This window comes from Giraffa tippelskirchi, chromosome 1 (assembly GCF_054371585.1).
Source record: "Giraffa tippelskirchi isolate mGirTip1 chromosome 1, T2T-mGirTip1v1.2.pri, whole genome shotgun sequence".
In the NCBI taxonomy this organism is placed as follows: Eukaryota; Metazoa; Chordata; class Mammalia; order Artiodactyla; family Giraffidae; genus Giraffa; species Giraffa tippelskirchi.
The window spans coordinates 46,351,155-46,377,423 of NC_137275.1; the positions used below are offsets into that span (position 1 = coordinate 46,351,155).

Genomic DNA, 26,269 nt, shown 5'->3' on the forward strand with positions numbered 1-26,269 from the left:
TCTCGGACTGCGGCGCGCAGACCCCGGCCCCGGGCAGCCTCAGCCAATGGGGACGGCGGGGTGGGGCCTCCGCTAGAGCCACGCCCCCGAGCCGCGGGGTTGGGTGCTGATTCCCACAGAGCGGGCGGAGGCTGCGGTCCGCCCGCGCAGAAGTGGGTGGTGGGTGCGCCGATGGCCCCTGGGGACCGCTGCTGGACCCAAGCAGAGCAGAAGCACAGGCACACTTCACGGGGTAAAGTGTCTCTCGGAGCGTGGAAGTCGCCAGGTCAACTCCTGGGGAATTTTGTGACGTAAAAGTCTGTGCTGAGGCCCCCTTCAGGCTCCTCCCTGGTCGAAGTGCCTTCTGCCGGGGGATTCTGAGGGCCCTGCTTTGGGTGTTCGCGGCTTTGCAGGAAGTTGTGGCCCCTGGGATTCTGCTCTGATTACCAAGTAAAGTTTATTCTGGGGGCTTGAGAAGAGAGTTTGTTGTTTTGTACTATTATCAGCTTTTCTCTAAGTCCCTAGGCTTCAAACTCCCACCTTCCATCTCTCCCTTTCCTAAGTCATATAGTTATTGCCCTAAACCCTGAAAGAAAGGCAATGCTCAAACTGAAACGACTAATTCCTACAAAATAGTAATAGCTAACGTTTATGATAATCTTACTTCACCATGCATATGTTGGCACTTTATGTGTATTAACTCGTTATATCCCACAACATAGTCTGTTAACCCCTAGTTTACAGAGGAGAGATCAGAGGAAAAGAATGAGAGTAAGTAATTTAACCAGCTAGTCATTGGAAGGCTTGGTAGCAGGTCATTATGCAGCACGATATGGGTATAATTCCTGGTAGAACTCTCACCACAGGAATGGGGTGCCTCTGTGCTTTGGGGCTTCGGCCTGGAAGGAAATACTCTTGTCTGCCTATTTTGCCTTTGCTGTAGGTAATCATGAGCAGTGCTATTAACTTTGTTACCTAGGAGTTGCATAGCAGAGACTCAATCTTGCTTTTCTTGTTCTTAAGCTGAGTGAAGAGTTAAGATCAGCGAACAAAACAATACAAGGTACACACTTTCACATTTGATTGGCTTGGTGGAGAAGGAACAGCATGGGGAGGTGAAAGTTGGAAGGAAGGGAGATTTATGCCAAACTTGGATTACTGTAAAGCTTAGATTTCTATTTAAACGTTTTATTTATACCTTAGAGTTGAAAATTTTACCTTATCAAAGATTGGTGATGATAGTCAACAGGTATCTAAAGTATTATTTATTTATTACTTACTTAGTTAACTGACACATATGTAGCATTTATATGGACAAATAGTCTGAGATCTTTATGAAAATTTGCTTTTTAAATTATCATAATAGATAGAAACTATTTTTAATCCTCACTTTACAGATGACAAAAGGGAGGCACATAGAGATTCAAAAACTTGCCTGTGAACATATAGCAGGTAAGTGGTGGAGCTGGGATGCTAACTGGGGCCTCAGAGTGTGTGCTCTTAACCCATTTGCTAAGTGGATATTTTTTTAAAAAATGAAAAATGTATCTTTGAGATAATATATAAATCTAGACCTGCAACTATTGAGTGGTTTTCCTCCTGATTATGGATCACATTTTTCTGCCTTTTTAAATAACTTAAAATTTTAATTATTTATTTATTTATCTTTGGCTGCACTGATCTTCATTGCTGCGGGGGTCTTTCTCTAGTTGTGGAGAGTGAGGGCTACTCATTGTGGTGGCTTCTCTTGTTGCGGAGCATGGGCTCTAGGCACGCAGGCTTCAGTAGCTGAGGCATTTGGGTTCAGCAGTTGTGGTGCCTGGGCTTAGCTGTTCCAAGGCATGTGGGATCTTAGTTCCCCAACCAAGGACTGAACCTGGGTCCCCTGCACTGGAAGGCAGATTCTTAACCCCTGGACTACCAGAGAAGTCCCTGAACATGATATTTAAAATTCATGATTTATTTCTGAATCTAAGCATCATTTTATGACTTGTATTGACAAGCAAATAGTACAAAGTTTCTCCACATAGAAATTGATAAAATAATCTACGATGACTCTAGTGTTATTTAACTTGGCACTGCTGTCAGTAATATACAACCCTCTCTCCTCCGTGATAGGTTCCTTCCCTACTCTGAATCCTTTGGTGCCCTTCTATATTTAATTATGTTGCTTAACTAGAAATTTTGTGGGCTTCCTAGGTGGTGCTAGTGGTAAAGAATCTGCCTGCCAATGCAGGAGATGCAAGAGACACGGCTTTTATCCCTGGGTGGGGAAGATCCCCTCGAGTAGGAAATGGCACCCCACTTTAATATTCTTGCTTGGAAAATTCCATGGACAGAGGAGCCTGGTGTGACACACTCCATGGGGCGACAAAGAGTAGGACACAACTGAATGCACACACACACCCCCCCCATACACAACCAGATATTTGATACTCTAACAGTATTTATTAATTAATAGTGAACTCCAGGACCTTTCAGTAAATAATATCTCAACAGTTGTCATAATTGAGGTTCTCATGTATGCTAGACCTGTGGGAAGAGTTTTGTGTAGAATATCTCTAATTACCATTAATTGATAAAAAGGATCCCACCAACTATCAACTATACTGATAAAAACAAACACTTGCTAGTTGGCAGAGCCAGTGTGCAAGTCTACATTAGCTTGACTCCAAAGTCTGTTTGGTATTCTAAGCAACTGTTAACATTAGGTGCTAAAATTTTATTACTCAGCTTCTTTTAGGTATATGAGAATTAATCAAAATTCTATCAGTTTTTTAAGATCAGTTAAATTCAGTAATAAACATTTTCCTTTAAACTGCATGATACTTTATGAAGAGTTGTGTAATTTCAGTTACAATAGCACAATGGTAACTGAGGTATGTACACTTCTTGCGGGTAGGGCTGTAACTCTGTAGGCTCTAAAATCCTATTTCATTCATTCAGTAGATCAGGTTTTACAGGTTGGATGCTTATGGTCTGTAATTAGTGTGTTCTCTCCCTGTAAACAAATCTATCTGAAAAGCTAAATTATAATTAAGAAGTTGGTTTGCTCATTAGCAGAAATCTCACCATGTATTGAGGGCTTCCCAGGTGACTCAGTGGTAAAGCATCCACCTGCCAGTGTAGGAGACTCAGGAGATTCAGGTTCGATCCCTAGGTTGGGAAGATTCTCTGGAGTAGGGAATGACAACCCACTCCAGTGTTCTTGCCTGGAAAATCCCATGGATAGAGGAGCCTGGCAGGCTACAGTCTGTGGGATCACAAAGAGTTGGACAGGACTGAGTGACTGAGACTGCACACACAGCCATGTATTGAACACCTCATTTGTGGAAGAAAGTTAAATTACTATGTTAGATATATCTTTGAACTAAGAAATAGAGAAGACTTAAAAAATATTTTAAAAAATTGAAGTATAGTTTATTTACAGTGTGTGTCAGATGACACCACACTTATGGCAGAAAGTGAAGAAGAACTAAAGAGCCTCTTGATGAAAGTGAAAGAGGAGAGTGAAAAAGCTGGCTTAAAACTCAACATTCAAAAAACTAAGATCATGGCATCTGGTCCCATCACTTCATGGCAAATAGATGGGGAAACAGTGGAAACAGTGACAGACTTTATTTTGGGGGGCTCCAAAATCACTGCAGATGGTGACTGCAGCCATGAAATTAAAAGACACTTGCTCCTTGGAAGAAAAGTTATGACCAACCTAGATAGCATATTAAAAAGCAGAGACATTACTTTGCCAACAAAGGTCCATCTAGTCAAAGCTATGGTTTTTCCAGTAGTCATGTATGGATGTGAGAGTTGGACTATAAAGAAAGCTGAGCGGTGAAGAATTGATGCTTTTGAACTGTGGTGTTGGAGAATACTCTTGAGAGTCCCTTGGATTGCAAGGAGATCCAACCAGTCCATCCTAAAGGAAATCAGTCCTGAATATTCATTGGGAGGACTGATGCTGAAGCTGAAACTCCAATATTTTGGCCACCTGATCGAAGAACTGATTCATTTGAAATGACCCTGATGCTGGGAAAGATTGAGGGCAGAAGGAGAAGGGGGCAACAGAGGATGAGATGGTTGGATGGCATCACCGACTCAATGGACATGAGTTTGAGTAGGCTCCGAGAGTTGGTAATGGACAGGGAAGCCTGGTGTTCTGCATTACATGGTGTCCCAAAGAGTTGGACACGACTGAGCGACTGAACTGAACTGAACTGACTGAAGTGTACAGCAGGATGATTTAGTTATACATATAGTCCTTTTCAGATTCTTTTCCATTATAAGTTATTATATTATAGTTCTCTGTGCTATATAGTAGGTCTTTACTGCTTAACTATTTTATATATAGTAGTATGTATATAAATTCATTTGTGTCACTTTTTCAGATTCCACATATAAGTGATATTATATAATATGAAATAGAGAAGTTTTATAACTTGCCCTCGGTAACAAAGTTAGCAAGTAGAACTGGATTTTGAACCAAAGTGTATCTGACATCCAAAGCTGATATTCCTGACTATTAAGCCAGATTGCCTCTCATAGGGAGTGATATGCACACTCCCTGTCCCAGTGCCTGACATGTAACACTACCCATTTTTTTCTTAACTGAATAATGACACTAGCATTTTTTCAATCTTGCACATTTTATGTATTTTAAACTCTGAGTTTACTGAATGAAGAAGAGTGAAAAGATATTTAATAAATGTATGTTATATTAATATGGATACATACTAGCTATTTGGGAGTGGTAAATTGATAAAAATCATGGATCATCTAAGAAAAGAACAAATTTTCATGTATGTACCACATCATGTTATAGTATCATGGGGTCCTGGACCCCAAAATTATGCTAATGGGATTTAAGAACTTTTGAGTTTAAAGGGCAGTGGAAGGCAGTTCTTCTGTTTATCTCTTTATCAGTATTGCTACTCTCAAAACTGTATAGCCTCTACTTTCTCTTGCTGGAATCCTGAATAATACAGTAAATACAGGTACAGGAAAATACATAAGTTTTTCATTCATCTATTTCAATGAATATTACTGAGGCACTGATATGCACTAACTCCTTATTTTTCAAACAGAACCCCCAGTCTCCCTCTATCCCCATTCTGTTCTTCTTGGTGCCTTCCTAGCTCATTAAATTACAACCTCTTCTTTAGTTTCATAGGTCAAAAAATCTAAAGTCCACCTTGACTTCATTCTTTCACTCACACCACCCCCTACCCCAGCCTCCATGTAGTCAATCAGCAAATCTTATTGTCTCTGTCTTAAAAATACATCACCTTTTCATCATCTCCATACCTGCCATCCTGGTCTGAACCACTGTCATATCTCACTGAATTGCTGTCATAGCCTCCTAAATGTTCTTTACATGATCTGTCCTCTAAGACCTTAACTCCTTCCCCTCCTGTCTTGGCTTCTTCTAACTTAGCCACCTGACCTCTTTGATGTTCTTTAAATACTCTAAGGCAGTCCTGTTTTTGAGCTTTGCACATGTTTTCTTGCCAGGCAGGATCTGCCCCACCAGAACTAGGCATGACTAGCTCTGTGCCTATATTGTGGTCTCAGCTAGGTGAGGTCTTCCCTGAATACCCCATGTAAAACTGTCCTGCCTTATCCCCACATCATTTTCTCTCCCCCTGCCTGATTTTATCATATTATTAATCACTGTCTGACTTCTGTGTTTACTGCTTAGTTTATTGTCTTATGCTATCCTACCCCATTAGAATGTATCCTCCATGAGGGCAGGAACTTAGTTTTGTTTACTGTTAAACTTCTTAGTGCTTAGAAGGGAGCCTGGCACTGAATATCTGTTAAATGAATGACTATGCATGGTATTCCTCTAGACACTAAAGATACAGTCGTGAATAACACAGACACAGTCCCTTGTGGAGTTTACAGTTTTTATAGGGGAGACAGACATTAAACAGTGTAGCTCAGCTGGTGAAGAATCTGCCTGCAATGCAGGAGACCTGGGTTTGGTCCCTGGGTTAGGAAGATCCCCTAGAGAAGGGAAAGGCTACCCACTCCAGTATTCTGGCCAGGAGAATTCCATGGAGCGTATAGTCCATGGGGTTGTGAAGAGTCAGACACTACTAAGTGACTTTTACTTTACATGAGATTTAATTATTATGGTTATAAGTGCTGAGAAGACATCACTGACTATTCTGACTGCAGGTCTTGGTGTGCTGGAAGACATACTATCAAATATTTAATAATTTAGGGCCAAGTGCCAGAATCCTTTAAATCACGCAATTTTTGAAAGGAAAATACAAAAGAATCAATGTCACACAAGTGAGCATCTACAGTTAGAGGCAGTTTAAATAGGATTATAAAGATTTAGAGGGAGCTGACAAAGCAAGGCTGGGAACCAGACTAAAAGTAGCCTACTAAACAGATAATCCAGTGTGGCTATGTTCTTTCCATCAGTCAAGGTTACTGCAGGTCCCAGGAAAAGAAATCTATTGGTAGACCAGGTCAAGTTAATTGTACTTTGGAGGGGAAAACAAAATGAAACAAGATGAAACATACTTTTACCCTTTTAAATTTGGGTAAATCAGAAAAATATCCTAGTATGTGTGTTGTATATATAAAAACAATATTCCTACTTACCTTCAATTTCAGCAGAGATAATTTTCCCCCAGAAGTTTTCTTGACCAACTCTTTTCCTCTCCAAATCTTAGGGCTTCTTTTGTGTTCTTCCTTAGCCCTCTGTCACACTCTTTTGTAAGCACCTCTTGCTTTGCCTATTTCCTTCTTGTGGATAATCTCTAAGGAAAGGGCTTGTGGGTGTGCTCCCAGACCTTAGAACAGCACCCAGCATAGTGTGGTGCTTGGGAATTACATGTTGAATGAATGACTATTGAATTTATGAAGGACTATTATTTCACATTGTTAAGTACTGTACACACAGAAAACACAGATTTTCATTTTAAAAAATTAAAGAGAATTATTTTATTTGGTCACACTTTGCTAGAATTATGTAATAAATTGTTTAGAAATAAGGTATGAAGAATAGCTCTATATCTTTACCTATTAGTTATTTAATAGCCACACATACCTGACTATCAAAAGTCCAATTGCAACTTGTTGAATACACGTAAGGCCTAAGCAATGTGCTGCAAAGCTCCAGTTTACAGGAAAGGAAAAGGAGAGAGAGCACATTACTAAGTGTCCTCTTATATACAACATGAGTGTATCATATGCTGTCATCTTGCTCCATTTTTCTCACAAAAACCTACTGAGGGAGGTATTATATTTCCATTTTACAGATAAGGAAATTGAGGCTCACAAAGATTAAGGCATTTTCTCAAGACTACAGAACTAGTAAGTGTCATCCCAAGAAACAAAAATATTTACTTCATCCTTAATTATAGTTTTGGAATAGGAAAAGTACACAAAGGCAGTGTAAGCTAGTAAGGGAAGATAAAATAAATGAGAGCTTCTTATGGGGTATGTGTGTGTGTGATTCATTGGGGAATAGCTGTTTTATAATGGCAAGTTCTGTGAAGTTTTATGTCAACCAGAGGTTGAGTTGGCAGGAAGAAGAAAGGTATCAGAATTATTGCTCCAACTTTCTTATTTAATTCATTCTTACTCATTCTAAGAGTATTTCAATTACCAAGCAATCCAGGGGAAAATGAATGGCACTATGAGGGAGCAAGTTCCTAATCTTGTCATCTTGTTTTATTTTTAGGTATATTTGTTTTAGTTATATCTTTGGGCTTCCCTCATAGCTCATTAGTAAAGAATCTGCCTGCAATGCAGGAGACCCCAGTTTGATTCCTGGGTCAGAAAGATCCACTGGAGAAGGGATAGGCTACCCATTCCAGTATTTTTGGGCTTCTCTTGTGGCTCAGCTGGTAAAGAATCTGCCTGCAATGTGGGAGACCTGGGTTCGATCCCTGGGTTGGGAAGATCCTCTGGAGTAGGGAAAGACTATCCACTCCAGTATTCTGGCCTGGAGAATTACATGAACAGTGTAGTCCATGGGGTCACAAAGCGTTGGACATGATTTTCTCTTGGTGTATGAGGTAAGATTAGAAAAAGATTGCTCTAAATAACTGTAAGATATTTCCTGAGCAGCAAATTTTTTTTTTTTTTTTTTACTTCTTTTTGGCTGTGCTGCGTGATTGTAGGACCTTAGTGCCCTGACCAGGGATAGAATCCGGGCTTCTGGCATGGGAAGTGTGGAGTCCTAACCACTGGACCGCCAGGGAATTTTCAAGAAATGTATTTTCAACTTTTAAAAGAAAGCATACACATTTATGATAGTAGACTAATTATTGTAAAATAAAGTTTAACTCTGCTATTTATCTTTAAAAAAATTTAATAGTCACTTATCCAGTGTTTACCATGCTTTAGGAAGTGTAATAAACTCTTCATATTACCATATCTCATTTTAATCCTCAGATCTGCAAGGTATTATCATGTCCATTCCATGGAAACTGAAACTGAGGCCCAGAGAGTTCACTACTATGCTGTAGTCTCAGAGCTGGTGAACCTGGAGCTGAGATTCAAACCAGGCCTGTGACTCCAAAACCTCTGCATGTAAACTTAGCATGGCGTCACAGACACCACCCCAACCTAAAGGTAGCCATAGTTCCTGTAAGAGAGACAGAAGTAAAGTGAACATTGAATTTAAGAACAAAAGGTTCTTTATTATTAGACAAGTATAATTTTCTGAAAAATCCTTACTTCCAAGAAGAGATATCTAACTAAGCATATTAAGGAGGTCTACAGTAATAAATCAGAAAAAAATTTTGTGAGTATGTGAAGTGAAGTGAAAGTTGCTCAGTCGTGTCCAACTTTTTGTGATCCCATGGACTATACAGTCCATGGTATTCTCCAGGCCAGAATACTGGAGTGGATAGCCATTCCCTTCTCCAAGGGATCCTCCCAACCCAGGAATTGAATCACGGTCTCCTGCATTGCAGACAGATTCTTTACTAGCTGAGCCACCAGGAAAGCCCTTTGTGAGTATGTAAACCATCAAATATTGCATTAAAAACTCTGAGGAAAATTTACTGTTTGTTCATTAGAATAATATTTGGACACTAACTTGCATATCTTACTGGCACACCTAAAGTATGCCTTATTCTTTCAGGGAAGCTCAGACTCATCTAATTTTATTTCTGACTAGATATGTTTTAGACATGCAGCTCTTCCACAAAACACACATTAAATGGATCAATGAATAAATAAGTACACCTTATTTATATTTTAATAGTTTTATTATGATGGCACTATATTTAAAATCTTAGTCATAATTTGAAAAAGCCTATAATTCTTTCCAGATTGTAATGCTGGGTGAATTGAAAATAGAACTTTAATAAAATTCGTTAGCCAATATTACCTTGGGTTAAGTTTAATTGCAAATTTGTTAAGAAGTATAGTCTGAGAAAACCCCTTTTGTTCCTAAATCTGTCACATATTAATAAGCTTGGGCTCTAGCAAAGGATAATGGTGCTTTGCTGTTATTCTCATCTGTATATAAATCCGCAAATCCAATACTGGCTCATGAAAATCCTCCTTTGTCAATGCCACAGAACTGTTTCTTTCCTTGGGAATAATTAAGAAAACTAGCTGTTTGTGGATGGTTAAAGAAAGGAAAAAGATCAGCGTATTTATTTCTTTTAAAAATTAGGACCTGGATTTTGACAATGTCCAGATTTACACTATATCCCTGTTTGTTTTGGATACACCACTGACTTCTGTTTCTCGAAGACACAGATATAGTGCTTAAGCAACCAAAGGTAAGAACTCAGTGGTAATTAAAGTTATATTTTCAAATATGTTTATACCTCTGTTTCGGTTTATTAATGCATTAGCATTTGCTTTGTTTTCCATGGTATATGCTTTCTAGCTACAACTGATGGTTTTATTTTTATTGATTTCTCTGTATTTTTGACAGATATATGAATATTCTACTAAACACAATTTAGTTAAGGATACAATTTTAGTTAAAAATAACACTAAATAAAGTCTGGCAATGTGGTCCTGCTAATCTGAATATCACAGCATAGTAAATACTACCTTTTTGCAAGTTTCAAGTTCATTTTTTACAAATGGAAGTATAGTTGATTTACAATGTTGTCTTAGTTTCTAGTGTACAACAAAATGATTCAGTTATATATATATATAAAACATATGAATGTATGTGTATGCATATGTTACATATATATATATTCTTTTTCAGATTCTGTTCCATTTGCGTTATTAAAAGATATTGAGTAGAGTCCCTGTGCTATACAGTAGGTCCTCGTTTACCTTCAAGTTCATTTTTAGAAGTCAAAACAATACCTTTGTTCAGATGTGTCTTTCCTCAAAGGAAGTATCATATACTAGGTTTTCTTTCTTTTTAAGATATTTGAAGATGGAACACTGTCAAATTCATATAAATCTTAATAAAACTCCCTGAAAATATGAGCTCCAACTCATTGGAAACATTTAAGAACTTTAAAAATGTTAGTTACTTTATAAACATTATTATAGCAACCTGCACACCTCCTTTTAGAGATAAGTGGTCTAAAGAGTTTTAATGACTCTCTCAAGGTAATATATTACTATTATGTGATGGAGCCAGAATTTAAATTATCTTGCTTTCTTTAATTTCTCCATGATAGGCATGTATAATTTAATTAGACTTTAAAAAACTTGTCAATTATTTGATAGTTTTACTTTCCTGCCCTCCCTGGTGGCTCAGAAGGTAAAGAATCTAAAGAATCTGCCTGCAAGGCAGGAGACTTGGGTTTGATTCCTGAGTCAGGAAGATGTCCTGTAGAAGGGAATGGCTACCCACTCTAGTATTCTTGCCTGGAGAATTCCACGGACAGAGAAGCCTGGAGAGGTTCAGTCCACAGGGTCACTAAGTCAGGCACCACTGAGTGACTGACACTTTCACTTTTTTCACTTTATTTTTATAAACTTAAAACTATTCTTTATCATGTTTATTGCGCCAAGATTACAGGATTTTAAATATCTGTGCTTTCATGCTGTATCAGAAAGTTAGACTTTATTAAATTGGGCTTTTAAAATGTTCCTACTGTTAAAGACATATCTTATAACTAGCTTTTCACTACTTGACCTTTTCTGTTTATATATCCCTCAGTCAATTTGTTCCACTATATTCATTCTTTCACTTACTGTTCTTTCTATAAATGTTACTCACTTACGGTTTTGTTAGATGAAGCAGGCAGACAAAAGAGAATGGAGATGATGGTGGTAAAGCATCATGGTGTTAACTGTAAATAAAAGACCTAGTAATTATTGATTATACTTTATATCCCATAGCACAGGGGTCCCCAACTTCCAGGATCTAATGCATGATGATCTGGAGTGAAGCAGATGTAATAACAATAGAAATAAAGTGTACAGTAAATGTAATGCCCTTGAATCATTACCAAACCATCCCCCTCAACCCTAGTCCTTGGGAAAATTGTCTTCCATGAAATTGGTCCCTGGTGCCAAAAAGGTTGGGGACCGCTGCATAGAGAATACACCCTCTTTCCTCTACTCTTGGAATCTTGGTACATATTGATCACAAAAATAATCTCAATTAGGCAAAAAAGTATACATTCTCTGGTCACAGTCAAATAAAGTGAAAAATTAATAAGTTTAAATTAAGGACCCTACCCCTTAGAACTGAAAAAAAAAAGAGTACGAAGGGGGAGAATATCAAATAACTCTTTGAAGATAATAGCAAGACACTACTATAGATCTTTCTCTTTTTCATGGAAGTAATTTTTTAAGCTATGAAATTAATAGTGCTAAAAACTTAAAAGTCTGTATAAAATAGATTATTTTCTACATAAACAAATGCCTAAATTTAAATTGAAAAGTAAAACTTAAATTGACTAAAACTTACGGACTTGATTTTAAAAAGGCGTCCAAAACTACCTCCAAAAAAGCTACTGTACCCTAGATATTTTTATTTAAAGACTTATTTGGTACCTATTATGTGCTAGTGATTGTCTTAGATAGAAACTTTGCTTTGTTTCCTACATCAGTAGGTCAGCGGGATAAATCCACATAGTGCCAGAGCCTGTCACCTGATGTAAGAGTGCATGGGAATTAGGCTGTCATATTTTAAGTTTTGGCTATGGCACTAATCAAACAGCTGGCAGTTTCCTACATCCCTTCAAAGGAAAAATAGCATGTACCTTCCCATCAGCAGACAACCATTATGCCAAGATTTTGAATTATGGTAATATAGATACTCTAGAGTGTGAAGCAAGTGCTTATAATTACACGTAATAGTTCTCAAATGTTACAGATGTTCCCAGTTACTAATCAACTTAGCTTTAGCTGATGAAAGCTAACTGGTGAAGTTTAATGTATATTCTTGAAAAAATAGGAAATTACTAATAAGAGAAAACTTCCTTAACAAAATAAAGAAAATTTATCTGGAACCAGTGAGAAAAATAGGAGAAATTCTGGAGACTGAAACGGAAGCAGGATATAGTATCTATTATTTAAACAGTGTTCTATAACTTCTACTGAACATAATGAAATGAGAAAAATAAACAAGATATACATTTTGAAGAGATAAAATGATCATTACTTGTGGGTCTTGCCTACCTAGAAAATGCAAATGGATCAATTTAAAACTATTAAAGCTAAAGTTCAGTAAGATGATAGGCTACAAAATAAATATATAAATTGACAGCTCTCCTATAAATCAGTAGTAACTAGTGAGACAATATGATAAAAAATCTTATTTACAAATACAAATTTAAATACAAAGAATACATTTAACTAGAAATATGCATAGCTTGTTTAATGAAAATTATAAAGACTTAAAACGTCTACTTCAATAGTAGACTTTAAAAGCTATCAATAAATGAAGGACGTCCCTTGTTAGGTAATTAAAAATTTTAATATATTAAGTGTGTTGATGGAAAAGGCAATGGCAACCCACTCCAGTACTCTTGCCTGCAGAATCCCAGGGACAGCGGAGCCTGATGGGCTGCCATCTATGGGGTTGCACAGAGTCAGACACGACTGAAGCGACTTAGCAGCAGCAGTAGCAAGTATGTTGATTCTCTCAAAATTAATCCATAAATCTAATGAAATCTCTTTTCAAAGCACATTGTTTTCTTGGGAATTGATAAAATTGTTCTAAAGGCAATTGGGACTAAGAAATGTACACATTGTATTGTTATAGAAATAATATTTAAATGGGATCATTAAAATGATGATAGAGTGTAGATGTTTAAGATTTGAGAGTAGTGTTTGTGCAATAAAATAAATATCAAAAGTAAAGCAAAGCTTTTTTGGAAGGTTTTTATGAGCCAGGCATTATGTAAGTTGCTGGAAACATAAACATCAGAGCACACTGGTACCTGATCTCAAGTCTGGTGGGACAGACACTGATAAGGATCAGAATACAATGATGGGTCAGGGCATTCAAGAAAAGTGTTCCACATTACATGAGTGCTGAGGGGAAGCCACAAGCACTCAGGCATCCTAATCCTAGTCATTAGAATTATTTGCTCTTTTCTTCATTCCTTACCTTCTTCAGATGCTGTTTCTTCTGCCAGGAGTGCTCATTTCCACTACTACCTTAGTAAACTCCTACTCATCCTTCAAAACCCAGTGACATATTCCCTGCTCTGGAGAGCTTTTCATGAATCTCCTGACTCCACAGAGTTGGCCTTTATACACACAAAATTGTCATATTGGATTTTTGTTACTTACAGGGCTCTCTTATTAACTTCTCTAGGGCTGGAAGCCTGTCTTAACATTCCATCCTTCCTCTTTTCTTTCTTGCCTTCACACTGCAGCAAGCTATATGGCACATAGCACATGCTCAACAAGTGTTGAGAAACAAAAATATTAAGTAAAGATTAGATTATGTTATCTTCAAATTGTTTAAAGTAAAAATATCAGTAGTTTTAATGTGTTCTTTTGGGTATAAGACATAGATTTGTAAGAAAAGCAGGGAAAAAATTATCCTAAATTTCAAATAGTCATTGTGACTGACAAAATTCCTGTGTAATTAGAATCCAGGGGACCTCAAGTGCTGGGTTAGAAATACTTATTTGCCTTTTGTATGTTTACTCACTATTGTTTCCGTCAAATTTTGTATTTGCTTTGTCCCAGGGATGTAAAGAGCAGAGAAAGTTCTCTGCTTTTAAGAAGCTTAGAAAAGAATTGGTAAAGTGGAATAGTCATATGCAAACGTTGATGTATGTACAAGAAAGTAAATGCTTATGGCTAACATAATGGTTTAAAATATAGTCAATACACATAATAGATGGTGAAATCACAACAGATTTTATGGACGATGAAACCCTAATTTAGACTTTCCCCAAAGGCTTCTCATCCGCATCCATTTTCTGAGAAATTCCATTCTCATCAGATTGTATTTCCTGAGAAACAAATATTTGAGTGAGGTACCCTAACATAAAGGTCAAGGAAACCTGCAGGTAATCATAATTTATTAATTTTTATGGTCAATTTTTAGAACTTAGAATACTTTCTGATTGAGTGGGGAAAAGGGGGGATAATGCATTAAGGCTTCCAACCATTGCAGAAAGTCTTCATTCTTACCCTTGATTAGTGTAACACATTGATTCTAGAGAAAACTTTCTTTGATGATGTGGGGTCTTGTGATGCTCCAGGGTTTTAATATATATGACTTTATTGTTATCAACTATACTTTCAGTTTATTTGAAAAATATTCCTAGTTCTGGTCATTGGGAATGGAGTAGCAGTTTTTCTCTTAGGACGTTTACTTTTCTGGCATTTATATCACTATTTTCTTGTAAAATGTTTGGCTAAAAAAATGAGTCTGGAAAATATATTTGGTTATTCGATGGTTTATTAACTGCTTTTTGATTAATTGAGACTTTACTTTATGATGGCCCCTTTGTGAATTTTCTGTGAATTGTAAAGGTGATGATAATGATTAGGATAATAATTGACCTCCTTAGTGAAATTGTTGCTTCCTGAGAACGTGTTGTATTTTCTCTGTAAGTTGATAACAATCGTTTTAACAATCGTTCCTTGTGTTTGTTTGCTAAGGGCACACATAGCAACAGTTTTGTTCAGTTCTGTTTTAGTCTTCATGAGAATTACAGTTAGCTTATGATCCTCTAAATATAATTATTAAATAGCTGCTCTGACAAAATTGAGTTCTCAAAGTGATAGTTCAGAGAGGGAAGGGTTAAAGAAAGATTACTTTAAGCATGTTAACTCTCTTTGTCTCCATTAGAAAATTGATGGTTGTCTCTTTCTGAGCTTGGTGGTTATATAATTACATCATCAACTTGAATTTGTGTAAATCTTCACAGCCTTCAATATTACTTTGTGTGTATTTTTCATTAACTCCCCATAGAGAATCACTATAGTAGCCAGGACAGGTTTTAGCATCTCCACTCTAAGGAAGAGGAAACTGAAGCTCAGAAAGATCTCAGCCAAGTTCTTACTGGCAATTTGGTGTAGAGCTGGGGCTAGAACCTAAGCTTTGCCACGCAGTAGATGGTTGTTTTCAGGCACTAGCTGCTTCTCTATTGCAGAGCTGGCAAAGCCTGTTCTGGATGGTTACACAACTCTGCGAGCATTGTTAAATATTAAGTAAGAACCTAGGCTCTGCAATAGGATACTGAGATTGGGCAAGGACTGGAAAACATTATTTTAAAGCAAAACTGCTGACACAAATTATTTTTGCTACTAAACAAAATCTCATTTATAAATACTGCCTTTTTATTCTCATTAAGAAAATAAATTAGGCAAAAATACAGAAGAATACGAAGAAAAAGCCATATACTGATGATCCTACCACTAAAAACTTAAAATGTTTAATATTAAAGTATTTATCCTTTCCATGCACATATGCAAAATTTTTAATAAAACAGGATGATACCATAAATAGTGTTTAACAATCTGTTTTTTCTGTTTACACTATATCATGAACATTTCTACAAGTTGTTTAGTAATATTCTTTTGAGAAAATATATTGAAACTTATCCTTTTATAATGAAATTAATATGTGCATATTGTATAAAGTTCAAATAATGCAAAGATCTAGTCTCCAGAGGTAACTATTGTTTATAGTTTACTGCATGTTGTTCTGCACTTTTTTTTGAGGCTTGAATTTTACTGGTTGCGTTGGCAGTTTAGAGTACATTCTTTAGAATAGCTTTGCACTAATGGAGGAGAAAGCATTTCTCCTTAAAAAGGTACCTATTTACTTAGTGTCAATATAACAAATAATGTTGTCGTTGTTCAGTCGCCCAGTTGTGTCCAACTCTTTACGACCCCATGGACTGCAGCGTGCCAGGCATCCCTGTCCCTCACCATCTCCCAAAGTTTGCCCAAGTTCATGTCCATTGCATCAGAAGTGCCATCCAGCCATCTCACCCTGATGCCCTCTTCTCCTTTTGCCCTCAATCCTTCCCAGTATCAGGGACTTTTCCAGTGAGTCGGCTGTTCACAACAGATGACCAAAATATTGGAGCTTCAGCTTCAGCATCAGCTTTTCCAACAAATATTCACGGTTGATTTCTCTTAAGATTGACAGGTTTGATCTCCTTGCTGTCCAAGGGACTCTCAGGAGTCTTCTCCAGCACCATAGTTTGAAGGCATAGTTCCTCGGTGCTCTGCCTTCTTTGTATTCATACATACAAATAATAGATGAATACCAAATACATCATTTTTCTCAATTTTGGGGGGACATTCACAAAGAATTCTACTCCAGAAAGCACCAACATATAGGAATCCTCACACAAGTTGAATCATCTTTGGCTAATGCTAAAGCTGGAGTTGGTAATGGACAGGGAAGCCTGGTGTGCTGCAGTCCATGGGGTCGCAAAGAGTCAGACATGACTGGTGACTGACCTGAACTGAACTGAAAGCTGAAGCTCCTACTTTGGTTACCTGATGCGAAGAGCTGACTCATTGGAAAAGACCCTGATGCTGGGAAAGATTGAAGGCAGGAGAAGGAGGTGACAAAAGATGAGATGGTTGAATAGCATTACCCACTCAATGAACATGAGTTTGAGCAAACTCCGGAAGATGGTGAAGGACAGGGAAGTCTGGCATGCTGCAGTACATGAGGTCTCAAAGAGTCAGACACGGCTGAGAGAATGAACAAGAAATAAGTAAACAGTGTGGGTGCTCTGAGCTGCATAATATGCAACTGTCTTTGTTTAAAGATGATGCTTTAAAGTCTGCATGCTGTGCCAGACTTAGAAACTGGATTGCTCAGTTCAATTTTCAATTTTATCCAGAAGTAGTTCACTGCTTGGGTGACATAATACGGTCAAAACATAGTTGTGATGATAATTAAATGAGATTAAAGGAGTTAGATTGCTTAGTAAGCCAAACACTGGTAAACAAATATTTCTTGCTAAATAATTTAAGGGATTTACATGTTAGTAAAGTACATGAATGGCATTGCTGTGCTGTGCTGTGCTTAGTTGCTCAGTCGTGACCAACTCTTTGAGATCCCCTGGACTGTAGTCCACCAGGCTCCTCTGTCCATGGGGATTCTCCAGGCAAGAATACTAGAGTGGGTTGCCATGCCCTCCTCCAGGGGATCTTCCCAACCCAGGGATCAAATCCAGGTCTTCCGCATTGCGGGTGGATTCTTTACTGTCTGAGCCACCAGGGAAGCCCATGGATACTGGAGTGGGTAGCCTATACCTTCTCTAGGGGATCTTCCCAGTCTAGGAATCAAATCAGGATCTCCTGCATTGTAGGTGAATTCTTTACAGCTGAGCTACCAGGGAAGCCCCATGAATGGCATTCAGTTCAGCTCATTTCAGTCACTCAGTTATGTCTGACTCTTTGTGACCCCATGGAATGCAGCATGCCAGTCTTCCCTATCCATCACCAACTTCTGGACCTTGCTCAAACTCATGTCCATCGAGTCTGTGATGCCATCCAACTATCTCATCCTCTGTCGTCCCCTTCTCTTCCAGTCTTCAATCTTTCCCAGCATCAGGGTCTTTTCCAAGGAGTCAGTTCTTCGCATCAGGTGCCCAAAGTTTTGGAGTTTCAGCTTCAGCATCAGTCCTTCCAATGAATATTCAGGACTGATTTCCTTTAGGATGGACTGGTTGGATCTCCTTGCAGTCCAAGGGAGTCTCACGAGTCTTCTCCAAGACCACAGTTCAAAAGCATCAATTCTTTGGCACTCATCTTTCTTTATAGTCCAACTCTCACATCCATATATGACTACTGGAAAAACCATATCTTTGACTAGACGGAGCTTCATCGGCAAAGTAACGTCTCTACTTTTTAACGAATGGCATTAGTAGAGCACTAATTTTGGAATTTTATGCTTTATAATATTATGCCTAATTCAGAAATGTAAAATTAAAGTACAGTTAATAGAAGACCAGGTGTACATATTCACTTGGAGGATAATAATAATGCCTAACACCTAGCAGGTATTAAATATGTCTTGAATGAATGAAAGAACCCAACTGAAAAATGTACCAAGAATTTAAACTTCTAATAAATCCAAATGATTAATAGACTCATTAGAGTTTGTCCAACTTCTTCAGTAAAGGCAAATCAAAAACCATAGTGCAAACAAATTTGTCTCATCAAATTTGGAAAAAAACACCCTAAAATCTGACAATATTAAGAGTTGGTCGGTGTGGAAGAAATGATATACCTGTATAGGATTCACAGAATGTAAAGTGATACACAACCTTGAGCAGCAATCTGGCTGATCTCATAAGCTGAAAGTAGAACCAGCCATTCCACTTCCGGATGTAGACATAAGGACTACTCTTACACGGGCGTCTAAGGAAACATGCAAAGGATTTTTATAGTAGCATTGTTCATAATAGCAAAAAACTGGAAAGAACCAATTTTTCATTAATAGAAAGAGTTACAAACAGAAAAAAGGAACAAAATATAATCTATGCAGGTTACAGTATTAACAAACAATATTATAAAATGAAATAGGAAGTCAGAATTATACACTTAACATGTCTCAAACTATGCTTTGGTTATGGATGCTTATATATCTATGTAAAAGGATGGAATGAGCTGGAAAGATACACACCAAGCTTACCATAGTGGTTGCTTCTGGATAGAGGGTGGAGGGAAGACAAGGTTGGAACTAGGTGGTGGCAGCTTGGTAAAAGGACCTAAAGTTTAGATATAAAGTTTAATTTTATTTTTAATTGGAAGATAATTGCTTTACAATGTTGTTTTGGTTTCTGCCGAACAACAATGTGAAGCATTGTTATAAGTATAACATATAAGTTATAAGTATATAGCATATAAGCATAAGGATATGTGACTCCCTCTTGAAACTCCTTCCCTCTCAGGTATAAAATTTTGCTGTTTTTCAAATGCCATCAAATGTGGGAAGAAAGTTTGACAAAAGACAAAAGTTAACTTTGTTAATTCCTGGTGGTAGAACTATGGGTAACATAATTTTACATTGTTTTGCATTTTGAAATAAGAGTCACTATGTATATACTCAAATTTATTAATGTACATTGTACAATATTCAGAAAATGCAGTAGTCCCCTTTCTATGCTTATTGCGCATTCTCATCCATGGTTTTCTTTCTTCAGAGGCAGGTAATAACTGTTACCACTTTCTTGTTGCATTTTCTTTTCACTTTCTCCACACACATACATATACACATATGAATATATATGTGTATGTGTATATATATATCTTTTCTGACATATGGTAATATACTATATCTTTAAGAACTTACAATACCTGTTCATCTAGAAGTATTTTGTTCTTTTTAATAACTATATAGTATTTCATCCTGTCTTTTTTGAAGGAATAAAAAGGGAGAAAGAAACTGAGAGAGAGGGAGGGAAATTGGGACTTTGTTGCAGAAGAAAGGGTAATAATTCAGTAGACAATGGTGAAATCTTGAAGATTCTTGAACAAGAATATGCTATGTATATGCTCCTTAAGAAGATTCATTTGGGAGTACTTTGAAGGATGAACTGGGGTGAGGCTGGGGATAAATAAATCAGCTAAAAGACTTAGTCAAAGATAAGTGGCAACAAGCACCTGACAAACCCCTAGTGATAATTAGAATGAAAAAGTGGGAGTGTGGGCAAGAGCAGTTGTAAAATAGAATATGTAAGACTTAACAGAGTGACTGGGGAGAGGGGGAAGGAAAGAGTCAAAGACAATGAACTCCAAGTTCTCAGAGAATTAAGTGCATGAAAGAACAGTGATTCTATGACCAGAAATAAGCAAGTCAGGAAGAAGAGCTGGTTTGACAGGGAAAGAAGTGAAAGTCCACTTTTGAACACATTGGACGCAGGGCTCTGAAGTGGCTACTGCAGAAAACAAATGAGAAGAGATTGGCTAATAGGAGGTATTCAAAATATTTGAAATGAATTAATGAGTAAAATGCAGTATTAAAGCCAAGAAAGATGGTCAGGGCTATTTATGTGAAATTTGGAGATACCTACATAGAAGTGAAGGTAGAATTTTATGCAAGAAAATGGGTGAAAGTATGAGTCCCTTTGTTTCTCAACAGTACAGGATGTTGAATGCAGGACTGTGCATGCTACAGATTTCTATGTAAAATGTGATATTACTAGTATAAATGAAAGACACAGTGGAAAAAATTACTGGAGCAGACAGAGCACCGGTGCTTTGGAGGTCTACAGCTTCTTGCGTGCATGCTAAGTCACTTCAGTCATGTCTGACTCTTCGTGACCCTATGGACTATAGCCCAGGCTCCTCTGTCCATGAGAGTCTCCAGGCAAGAATACTGGAGTGGGTTGCCATGCCCTCCTCCAGGGGATCTTTCAGACCCAGGGATGGAACCCGAGTCTCTATGTCTCCTATATTGGCAGGCGTGTTCTTTACTACCAGTGCTACCTGGGAAGCCTATTACTGATGGGTGAAAAAAGGAGATCCACATCCATGCCACGTTGCTAGTGGCTACAGGATCTTCAGATTCAGTTGTCTTTACAGTCCTGATGCGCTACACCAGAGTTTTATGGGTTGGGAGAAAGTGATGAACAGAGGAGGTGGGGAATGAGACTTAAGTAAAGAGGTTGGAGCAGGCGCAAACAAGGAGATTTGGATTCATTTCTTCATTGCTTTCACCCCTGCTTCCTCTGATCTGCATTGATTCATTTGCTCATTCATTCTTTCCACAAACATCATTGGGTACTTGCAGAGTTTGAAGTGCTATTCTTAATGCTAAGGATATATTTGAATGAAACACAAAACAAAAACAAGCCCTTCTCTTAAAGAGTTCAGTCTAGTGAAATTACAGAAAATCCTGCCTGGTGTTTTTCCTAAGTGGATTTAGAATTTCTACACAGTAAGGGTTTAGGGACGCTATCAGATGAGAGGTGGTGGCTAGGAACTTAGTTTAAAGCTATATTTATTTATCAAAGCAACTGTTTTTTTTTTAAGTATATTTTTTGGTGGTAGCTTGGGTTCCTAAAGGACATCTTTGGAAGTTAGAACCCCCACGGCTGCCATTTTGCTGAAGTCAGTGTTTTAAGACATGCGTTTTGAGTCTATCTCACTGCCTTGTAAATAACTGACTGAATCCAAAAGGCACACTTCCCTGGAGAAGACAACACTGATAGGCATGAAGCAGGGACAGACAGGTGTCACTTGGGGCCATTGGTGACTGAGTTCCCATATCATGCCTTTCCTGAGCTGTGCCAGAAAGAGCTTCAGGTTTTGCAGCCTGTGTGTGCATACAGGCACTGCAATAAAAGTCACGTGAACAAATCCTTTAACCTCTCTGAGCTTCATATCCTCCCCTGTGAAATGGAGAAGATAAAGCTGTGCCTCAGATTCTTATGTGGATTAAAGATGCTAAACTGGTGTAACGCCTAACCTGTAGCAGGCGTTTAATAAACCCTTCTTACCTTTGTCTCTTTGTCTCTGTGGTCCCCAAGTACATACAGAGGCTGGTAGAGGTAGACTGATGCAGAGAATGGAAAACATATAGTTCTTTCTCACTTGCCTGTTCTCATCCTGCCTACCTTTGTCACACCCGATGGCAAGGAGTCATGAGTATTTCACAGAGACGTTCTCCCCAATGCAATCGGAAATGCTTCATTTCATGTCTAAAAAAATGATTAGAATTTGGGCAGATTCTGATGATGCCCAGACAAGATGGCACATGATCATCTTAGAAAGAGGCTGACATTTTCTTACCTTTCAACTGCCTCTTCTAACTTCACGACACCCTTTTCTTTTTCCACTCTTTTCCCACTGAAACTTATCTTGAGCATCTTCTGACCCCTTGTTGCTGCTCCACTTTCATCAAATAATTTGGCACTTACCATTCAGATGTCCCTTTCCTCCTGTGTCTCCCTGTCATTCTGGGCAACTTCCACACCTATGAAATATGCATTCGAGACATCTGAGTCCCTAGCTTCACAAGTTCTTTTCTTCCCTTTTCTTCCACCTCTCCACTGTGGTCACCTGCATCCTTAACTCATAGCTGCTTCACCTCCACAGTTGTAAATGTCAGTGCAGCTTCTTATTTCCTGACCAGAGCCCCCTCTGCTTCCTGCTCTTACTCTCTAAACCTGTTGTTCAGCCTTATTGAGACATTTGTCCCTTTCACCTTTAATTTCCTAACAAATCCTCCATTCCTATCATCCCCTCCCTCCTTCAGCTGAAGCTCTGTGATGTTTTATCTCTCACAGCCTCCTTACCTCTTTTCCCTCCATCCCAGTTGCTGACACCAGTCTCAGATCATTCCAGATACCTTTTGGGCTCTTTCCTTCCTGAACAACTAGGCGTGGTGAGAGATCACAACACCCTGTGCACTGTTGCTGGGACCCAGTGATAACTGTAATCCTTCCGTAGATTTCTACCCCAGCTCCTTCCTGTTGCCTCACCCAGTTGGAAAACTGACCATGGCCCCATTAGCATCTCCAGTGACTCCTCATCCTTGTTAACACAGCATTCGGTGAAGGTAATGAATTAACCCCTGCCTCCCTCTTCCCTTCTTTTGTCATTTACTCACAGAACCGTATTCTGCATGATTTGATCTGCTGTGCTTCCCTGAAGGCATCCTCCTGTCTCACATGCTTGCTTTCCTGTACTTGCTGCTCCTGCCTAGAATCTTGTTCCATGTTGTAAAAGGCTTGGTGAGTGCCTGCTTTTTGTACAAGGTCTCCTCAGCCTTGTCTTTTAGGAAGTTTTATCTTAAGCTCCCTGCAGAGGATTTGGTACATCCTCTTTGGCTCCTGCTGCACCCCTGGCCTGAGCTACCTCTGTGTGCTGGATAGCAACTGTTTGGCTCCCCGAACCCCTTTCACCATGTATTAGTTTCTTAGGACTGCTATACTCAACTTACCTATACGTGGTGGCTTAAAAAAACAGAGATCTATTGTCTCAGTTCTAGAAACCAGAAGTACCACATCAAGGTATTAGTAGGGCCATGCTCCCTCTGAAGGCACAGGGAAGTCTGTTCCATACCTCTCTTCTAGCTTCTGTTACCTGCAGCTATTCCTTGGCTCATGGATTGTTGTTGTTCAGTTGCTCAGTGGTGTCTGACTCTTTGTGATCCCATGGGACCCAAAGAAGGTCCCTTTCTTCTCCTTCTTCTTCTCTTTTTCTGTCTTACTGCAAGAGCTAGGACCTCCAGTACAATTTGGATACTGCTAGAATATCTTTGCCTTGTTCTTGGCTTTAGGGGGAATATCTTTAGTGTTTTCATCATTAGGTATGATGTCAGTTATAGGGTTTTTATACTTTTTTTTTTAATCAGGTTGAAGAAATTTCCTTTTATTCCTGGTTTGCTAAAAGTTTTTATTGTGAATAGGTATTAAATTTTGTCAAATGATTTTTCTATATCTGTTGAAATGATAAGATTGTTTTCTCACTTTTTTCTATTAATATAGAGAATTTCATTGTTTTTCAAATTTAAATTTATATTTTTCATTTAAGTTATGAAGTTGACTTTTTCTTATATTAGTTGTTTGTTAGTTTTGTCTTTGAGAATTGATCCTAAAAGTTTCAGATTTGCAGATCTGAACTGTCAGAGAGGTAATAATATCAGCCTTGAAGTCTTTCTTGACCATTATTTTATCTCTCCCACTGCTGTATTCAGAAATACAAATATTATTGGGTTAGTATAGGGCCAATAGCATAGAGTAATGTTTCTTGAAGTGTAATTTAGGAATGGCTTGAAATAGAATTACTTAAGGTGCTTGTTAGAATTGTAGATTCCTGTGCCCCATGACATTCATACTCTGAGAGCAGGACCAGGGAATCTGTATTTTACACAAGATTTACAGGTATCATTCATCCTAAATTTAGAGAACCACTGCTTCATAGTTAATTATGTTCATGTGTGTGGGTATACAGCGTATCTTTCTGATATTTGATATAAAAAAGATACTGTTCTGATTTTGCAGATGTAAAAACCAAGGCTAAATAAGGTTAAAAATCTCACCTGAGTTCATTCAACTAATAAATGGTAGAGGTAGATTTTGAACCCAAATCAGACTGCTTCCTGGGCATTCTTAATTTATATTTCAAGTTAATTTTGCCTGAATTGTTCATCAGGTTTCTCAATCATTTACTTTGCTTTATCTAAGTGAAGTTTCTGTTTTAGTCTTTTATTTTAATTGGAGATAATTGTCCTACAATGTTGTGTTGATTTCTTTGTGAAGCATTTTTATTGCCTTGCTTAAGTGAGAAAATTTTGTTATTCATTTAAAGATGAAAGCTGAAACTTTGTAAAAGCAGTTGTTTCATTTTGATGCAAAGATTCATGTTTGAAAACCAACAAAGGAATGAATTCTCTAAAAGAATTTTTTGTTTTTTCTTCAGATGTCTTATTAATCATCCTATGATACCAAAAAAGTTGAAAACTATAAGGATCAACTATTGTTAATCAAAATCAATATTTGTCAAAATCAACTATTGCTGACATTAAAAACCCTTTCTCAAACTACAAATTTTGCCTTTAATACATAAAAAACTTTAATGTTTCAAAATGTTTTAATGTTTCAAACTTTAATGTTTCTAAAATTTCAAAATAAAATATTAGCAGCTAAAATTCAATACATGTGAAAAGAATAACTTACCATAATCAAGGAGATTTTATTCCATAACTATTAAAATAATTTATTAATATAGTTCAGTGTATTAATAGGGAAAATTAAAAGGAAAAATGTGATTATTTATATAAAAGCAAGGGGGCCTTAATAAAAATCAACATTCATTCCAATTTCTAATTATTAAAAATTAATAAAATATGAATAAATGGAGAATTTGCTACCATGTATCAAACAATTCTCTTAAGCTAACAGTCAGTAATATGCTTAAGAGTGAACCTGTAAAACATTCTCATAAAGCCAAGAACCATACTAGGTGTCTCTTAAGATAGTTTTAATATCAGAATATCAAGACTGTTACTTGTTATGTTCTGGAATTTTTAGTCAAGGTAACTAGACATCAAAAAGCTAAATACCTTATGAAAAAGACAAAGAATAATTTGTGTAAGTTCTATGATTTCGTTACTGAAAGCAGAAATTTTTTTAGCATAAAAACTATTAGAAATATTTTTAATTATTTAACTTTAACTGTAAGGTCACTTAGGTTGGCTGGTTTAAAATAAATAAGTAAATAAATATTTTTTTATGATACAGCAAAAGCAATGGGAAAAAGTGAAAAACAAGGGGAAAATGTCTTGGCTATCTTGATAGAAACAAAAATGCAAAATATCTAGAAATTAATAAAAATGTAGAATCTGTATGTAGAAACTTTTTCAAAAACATAAAGAAAAATAATTTTCTAACTTTTTCTATAATTTTAATGCAAACTCCACCAAAATCTTTATGGTTGACAAAACAAATTTTGAACAATTACATTTCAAGCTAGTAGGGAAAAGATGGACTATTGATTGTTGATTTAGTGCTATTTAGACTATTGACTAGCCATTTAGTAAATGTAAAGTTAAATCCCTACCTCACACCTTACACCAAAGTAAATTTGATAGATTTAAATTTAAATGTGAAAAAGGAAACCGTAGAAACAGTGGAGAAAATGTGTTGATAAATAATTATAGGGTCTAGAGTGGAATTTTGTGTATTTTATTTTTCTATTTAGATATTTTTCTTTTTTCCTACAGTGAAGATGTATTAAAAAGTGATTGTGTGATATAAAAGAGTTTTTTTCCTATCTAGAATACTTAGGCCAACAAGAAATTATGGGAGAAGGGAAGTGATTCTTTGTTCTCCAGGTGCAAGCAAAATCCAGGTTTGGTTCATTCTGACATATTGGATAATATTATTTGTCCTTATTTAATCTTTTTTACTCACACATAGTTTTTCCTATGTTGAGATGGATG

At 37.3% G+C, this 26,269-nt stretch overlaps 1 protein-coding gene across 5 annotated transcripts in view; it reads left to right on the forward strand.

Annotated features, from left to right (window-relative positions):
* Positions 1–117: 117 nt before the first annotated feature.
* Positions 118–26,269, forward strand: part of CNGA1 (cyclic nucleotide gated channel subunit alpha 1) — a 42,795-nt gene continuing 16,643 nt past the window's right edge. Inside the window, exons 1-4 of one of the 5 annotated variants that reach the window (XM_081517314.1) lie at positions 118–265; positions 1,003–1,042; positions 1,377–1,431; positions 9,626–9,734. Coding sequence is in view for 2 of the 5 variants with exons in the window: in XM_081517186.1 (XP_081373312.1) it covers positions 1,377–1,431 (55 nt within the window). In the remaining 3 variants the exon portion in view is untranslated. The remainder of the gene's footprint in view (positions 266–1,002; positions 1,043–1,376; positions 1,432–9,625; positions 9,735–26,269) is intronic. The other 4 variants (XM_081517310.1, XM_081517186.1, XM_081517258.1 and 1 more) reach the window with 4 other exon arrangements.